Source organism: Oncorhynchus kisutch, linkage group LG28 (genome assembly GCF_002021735.2).
Source record: "Oncorhynchus kisutch isolate 150728-3 linkage group LG28, Okis_V2, whole genome shotgun sequence".
Classification (NCBI taxonomy): domain Eukaryota; kingdom Metazoa; phylum Chordata; class Actinopteri; order Salmoniformes; family Salmonidae; genus Oncorhynchus; species Oncorhynchus kisutch.
The window spans coordinates 17,639,112-17,645,795 of NC_034201.2; the positions used below are offsets into that span (position 1 = coordinate 17,639,112).

Sequence of the window (6,684 nt, forward strand, 5' to 3'; positions counted from 1 at the left end):
AAAGGGTACGCCACACGTCATGTTGATATGATTTTCAGTTTGCTTCCATATGACTAGTTTCACATTTGTCTACATGGTTCCTAAGGAAAAACAATCTAAAACAATTGCTATGTGTATTCACAATCCCCTTCTCCTAACGGACTACTTATTTTCCTAGCTCTTTTATATTGCTCTTATCCATTTATAAATTACAGTGCATGGAGAATGCTATTATTTCTGTCAGAAAAAAAAGAAAGTAGATGCTTTCTCTACTGAGAAACCGGCAGGTTTGCTCGACCTTATTCAAGGTTTCTTGACGCATAAAGGTGGTGGGATTATGAGGGAATGAAGTGAAGGTCAGAATAGGGTTCATCTGTAGACACCTCCACCACACCTTCATTTCTTAAATCTCCACCCTGAGCCAACGGGTGAATAGCATGCTATTCTCATGCTTAAATTCAAGGTCAGAATATGCATAGAGATAAAAGTACATAAAAAGGAATGACTTTCCATTTGCGTGTGCTTACCCTGGGTTGGAATCGGGGCCAATGTGAATAGCGCATCAATGCAAGGGCTCCCAATCATCATTACTAACATCAGCCATTTGTCAAGCAAAGTAAAACTTTCAGGAATGATGGATTACAGCCAGTCTATATTTTCCATTTTGATCATTACAAACTCTTGTATTCGTTTATACATACTGTAGATAACCCATGATTTAGGTTGATGATTGATATTTCCAAAATAAAGGAAATCGCACACAAAAAAACACAGTTGTTTAATCTGTTACTTTTCATTTTTATTATTAAATTGACAGAGAAATTCATGAAATATATATAAGTTACAATTATTGTTCATCACTTAGCAAATGTGAACTTATTCTGTCTCATTCTCTATGTACAGTAGGCCTCAGACTAAAATGTAGTCTGGTGACTGATGCGGCTGTATGCTGTATAAGATATTAAATATAAAACCTTGACTAAGAAAACCCACATGGAGCCCTTTTTTGACCAATTGTGTATTTAGATACATACATAAATGATTACAGCTAAACAAAAAATCAACAGAGGTGAAGGGCAGCTCTCTGAGACAGGGCAGACAGTGGCAGAAGTAGTTCTAATCATACAAGTAATCATACTAATAATGATGACAACATGAAAACTTTGTCTACAGGACTAGAACTGTGTCTAACCCATTTTTAACAGGAGGCCAACCTGTTAGACACACAGCATTTTTTAAAGACATGCGTTCTGATGGCTTGATTGGCCATTCCGTAAATTGCAGGGTTTATCAATGGTGTAAGCAATGTATAGTATAGTGACATGATGATCCGAACCATAAAAGATGTCCCACTCATGTTAAATCTACTTTGAGCTATTTCAAATAACCCTCCAATAGAGTAGTTTATTACTGAAAGTAAATGAGGGATGCACGTTTTCAGTGCTTTGACCTGAGATTCTTTTGAGGATTTCAGACAGACCCTGAAAATGTGTGCATATGAGAATATAATCATGAGGAGCTGTGGGATCATAAGGAAAGCTATTAGCACAAGTCCTACAACACTATGGTAAGATGTAGTAGAACACGCATTTTTCACCAATTCAAAGTTGACACAAAACCATTTAAAATGTATGAACCTTCCACAAAACCTCAATCTCAAAGTAAAGCTGAAGTACATCAGAAAGAGAGAAAAGGGATATAGCCATGCCAATGCAATAAGTTTACACATCTTGGGAATAGACATGATGCTGTGATAATGTAGTGGATAACAGATGGCAACATACCGGTCATATCCCATGACAGCCAAAATATGAAATTCAACCACTGCATATGTATGTACCCAATAGATTTGTATTAGACACCATGGCAACGATATCTCATATGTCTCAGACAAAAGTAGAATCAGAGTTGAGGGAAGAAATCCAGTGCTGCCGTATAGTCCGTTAACAGCTAAGTTACATATGAACACGTACATGGGTTGATGCAGAGCTCTCTGACAGCATATCACAGCAATCAGCAACAAATTGAAAGAGATGATCAAAATATACAACAACATAAATATCGAAAACTGCAGGTACTTGTTATTTTCCATGACAGCATACGCAGTCATGGTAAATACTGTTACAGATGTGTTGTCCATGTTTGTCTTGAATTCTGAAAAGACAAGAAACATTGCCTTTATAAAGTATTTATACCACTTGTCTATTACACATTTTGTTACATCCTGAATTCAAAATGGATGAAGTATATTTTATTCTCACCCACCCTATTATGACAAAGTGAAAACATTTTTATACATTGTTTTGCAAATGTATAGAAAACTAAATGCAGAAATATCTAATTTACATAAGCTACCGTTCAAAAGTTTGGGGTCACTAAGAAATGTCCTTGTTTTTTAAAGAAAAACACATTTTTTTTTTTTAAAATAAAGAAAAGCCAATTTTTTGTCCTTTAAAATAACATCAAATTGATCAGAAATACAGTGTAGATATTGTTAATGTTGTAAATGACTATTGTAGCTGGAAACTGCTGGAAATATCTACATAGGCGTACAGAGGCTCATTATCAGCAACCATCACTCCTGTGTTCCAATGGCACGTTGTGTTAGCTAATCCAAGTTGATCATTTTAAAAGGTTAGTTGATCATTAGAAAACCCTTTTGCAATTATGTTGGCACAGCTGAAAACTGTTGTTCTGATTAAAGAAGCAATAAAACTGGCCTTCTTTAGACCAGTTGAGTATCTGGAGCATCAGCATTTGTGGGTTCAATTACAGGCTCAAAATGGCCAGAAACAAAGAACTTTATTCTGAAACTCATCATTCTGTTCTTGTTCTGAGAAATGAAGGCTATTCCATGTGAGAAATTGCCAAGAAACTGAAGATTTCGTATAATGCTGTGTACTACTCCCTTCACAGAACAGCGCAACCTGGCCCTAAACAGAATAGAAAGAGGAGTGAGAGGCCCCGTGCACAACTGAGCAAGTGAACAAGTACATTAGAGTATCTAGTTTGAGAAACATACACCTCACAAGTCTTCAACTGGCAGCTTCATTAAATAGTACCTGCAAAACACCAGTCTCAATGTCAACAGTGAAGAGGCGACTCCGAGATGCTGGCCTTCTAGGCAGAGTTGCAAAGAAAAAGCCATATCTCAGGCTGGCCAATAAAAATAAAAGATTAAGATGGGCAAAAGAACACAGACACGGACAGAGGAACTCTGCCTAGAAGGCCAGCATCCCGGAGTCGCCTCTTCACTGTTGACGTTGAGACTGGTGTTCTGAGGGGAAAACACACATAAATAAGATAAAACATGAAATTGTCTTCATTTATTCTTCATCGAAATGACTTATTATTCTCAACAACCTTTAAATTCCACCTAGTGCAAACACTTAGTAAATATGATCTACATTAATCTCTTATCCATTGTATGAATGTGGTAATTTGATTTGTTTAATTAAAAGCATTAAGGTTCTCCCATGTCCCGACTAGCAGGGACGTCAGGGAACAATTACCTCTGAGAAGGAAGTGCATGTCATTATTCAAACTGGATAGAGAATTGTTAAAGGCCTGTTGCGGTCAAAAAGGTAATTCCCTGTGTTTTACATATATTTCCACACTATGAGGTCGGAATAATTCTATGAAATTGTGAAAATTATGTTAATACCCTTTCAGTGTACGAACAGTTTGAAAAGACCACCTGAAATTTCTACCTGTTTTGGTGGGATTGAGTTTTGGCCAAATTAGTTATTTTTAATCTTTATTTAACAAGGCAAGTCAGTTAAGAACAAATGTTTATTTTCAATGATGGCCTCTGAACAGTGGGTTAACTGCTTTGTTCAGGGGTAGAACAACAGATTTGTACCTTGTCAGCTCGGGGATTTGATGTTGCAACCTTTCAGTTATTAGTCCAACGCTCTATCCACTAGGATACCTGCCGCCCCATGTAGACCAATAAGAAAGAGAATTCCAAACCGCTCTTCCAATAACAGCTCGTTTTCAGTTTCAGTGTTGAAAACAATCACAGTAAGGTACTTAAATGTTACACAGAAATGATTTGATAATGAACTAATAAAATGTCTTTAACTAGCCTACTATACATTATTTCTAAATATCATTGTACCTTCAGACAACTTATTTCCAGTGATCCCTAGTTATTGAATTAAACAATAATAACTCAACAGGAAATGATTCAAAACAAGGAAACAAATGTATACAATAAACACATTTTAAAGAAAATAATTAAAGGAGAAACCATAAATTAAGAGTTATTCAGAAAAAGAAAATGCAGTGTGCATGATTTACCTGTTTCTGAGAGTCTGAGAGTTAAATAAAGGTTAAATAAAAATGCAATGAAATGTCCCTCTCAATCCAACACTGCCAGTGTTGCACCTCCCCAGGTTGGCAGAAGTGAATGAAAATGTTGCATCAAGTGTCTTTTTGTTAAGACATGTAAAAACATGACGTCAGTTATTTGTGCAACATATTTGACTGATGTTGAGTATTACAATCCCACAGGACACTAGCTGTAATCTGTGTGTTCCTAGACACACCGTGTCAATAACACTGCTGAAACAATGTCAAATATAGTAGTGACATGAAAAATATATTTAACTGCACAAATGAATTGCATTTTAATTGATCAACTTATATATTTAATGAGAAAAACATCTTGGTACAGGATCACACACAGTGAGCAATACTTTTGTTGGTTAGGGCCCTGACATTAAAGGGATAGTTAGGGCCCTGACATTAAAGGGATAGTTAGGGCCCTGACATTAAAGGGATAGTTAGGGCCCTGACATTAAAGGGATAGTTCGTTTAAAAAAAGTTTTATCTTATGTTTGACTAAACAAGGGTGTTGTCGTTTGATCCAAACTGTTTATAGGTTCAAATCAAATCAAATCAATTTTATTTGTCACATACACATGGATATCAGATGTTAATGCGAGTGTAGCGAAATGCTTGTGCTTCTAGTTCCGACAATGCAGTAATAACCAATGAGTAATCTAACCTAACAATTCCAAAACTACTTTCTTATACACACAAGTGTAAAGGGATAAAGAATATGTACATAAAGATATATGAATGAGTGATGGTACAGAACGGCATAGACAAGATGCAGTAGATGGTATCGAGTACAGTATATACATATGAGATGAGTAATGTAGGGTATGTAAACAAAGTGGCATAGTTTAAAGTGGCTAGTGATACATGTATTACATAAAAATGCAGTAGATGATATAGAGTACAGTATATACGTATACATATGAGATGAATAATGTAGGGTATGTAAACATTATATTAAGTAGCATTGTTTAAAGTGGCTAGTGATATATTTTACATCAATTTCCATCAATTCCCATTATTAAAGTGGCTGGAGTTGATTGGTTTGGTTGCTGGTTATTGCTGGTTATTTAGAAATGTCCAGGATTTTATAATAATAATAATTACAACAATTAATTTATTTGCATAGCACATTTAATACACAGAATGCAGCTCAAAGATTTAAATAATTGGCTAACAAACATAACAGGTCAATTTTTGGGGGAGATTCAATGAAATGTATTCAGTTTGGATGAAAAAAACAACACCCTAGGTCAGGGCAATTCATCTATATTCTTATGGGAGCCAAGTATTGCAAGTATTCTTCCGAAGAACTATAAAAAACAGCGCGCACACACACCATATAAAACACTTAAAGATCCCCGCCAGCCTCTGTAGAACCTCATTTATTACCTCATTTACTTAACAAAAGGCTCAATAGGTAGTCCAGGTGTCCTCTGACATGGCACAAGTGGGGGTGGGTCTTTTCTCTTTTGTCCTCAATTGCTCCTCAATTGTTCCCGCAAGCAAGGGGGAGGCCGATGACATCACAGTACACAATCAGACCAACTCCTTGAATTGCCAAACACTTAATTTTCGCAGTTATGTCTAAACTAAAAAAATTTTTTTTTTAAATGTAACCATTGAGTGTGTGTTCTTTACTGTATTTGTACTTGGAATATCGTTTTTTAACTGGAAAAGTAAAAAAAATACCTGGAGTGGGACTTTAAGTAAAAATCCCCTGAAAACAAAGCATTTTAGCTATGATATTTACTGCCCTAACACACGGATAGTGATAACATGGACCAACCAGCTACTTTTATTTTTGTGCTTTTGAATCAGTCTGAATTAAGTATACTTTGAATATATTTTCCTCAGTCATTGAAAAAGATTTCATCCTCACTCACTCTATGTACAACAGACTGTATGTTGTAAATTTCAAAAACACAATGTTGACGGCTCAGTACATCACCGGGGTCAAGCTTCCTGCCATCCAGGACCTCTATACCAGGCGGTGTCAGAGGAAGGCCCTGAAAATGGTCAAAGACTCCAGCCACACTAGTCATAGACTGTTCTCTCTGCTACCGCACAGCAAGTGGTACCGGAGTGCCAAGTCTAGGTCCAAGAGGCTTCTAAACAGCTACTACCCCCAAGCCATAAGACTCCTGAACAGCTAATCAAATGGCTACCCAGACTATCCCCCCCCCCAAAAAAGCTGCTACTACTCTCTGTTATTATCTATGCATAGCCACTTTAATAACCCTACCTAGATGTACATAATTATCTCAATTACCTCGACACCAGTGCCCCCGCACATTGACACATTGACTCTGTACCAGTACCCCCTGTATATAGGCCCCACTATTGTGATTTACTGCTGCT

General features: G+C 36.5%; 1 protein-coding gene across 1 annotated transcript; it reads right to left on the reverse strand.

Annotated features, from left to right (window-relative positions):
* Window positions 1–762: 762 nt before the first annotated feature.
* Window positions 763–4,375, reverse strand: LOC109875626 (olfactory receptor 1496-like). The gene is made up of 2 exons (XM_031808642.1): window positions 4,282–4,375; window positions 763–2,133 (listed from the first exon to the last, which is right to left on the reverse strand). The coding sequence occupies exon 2, from the start codon at window positions 2,117–2,119 to the stop codon at window positions 1,178–1,180; it is 942 nt and encodes a 313-aa protein (XP_031664502.1). The 5' UTR covers window positions 2,120–2,133; window positions 4,282–4,375; the 3' UTR covers window positions 763–1,177.
* Window positions 4,376–6,684: the final 2,309 nt, after the last annotated feature.

What these genes read in the sequence shown, in the direction of transcription:
- LOC109875626 (XM_031808642.1), bottom strand. Translation starts at nt 2,119, where the DNA reads ATGGACAACACATCTGTAACAGTATTTACCATGACTGCGTATGCTGTC.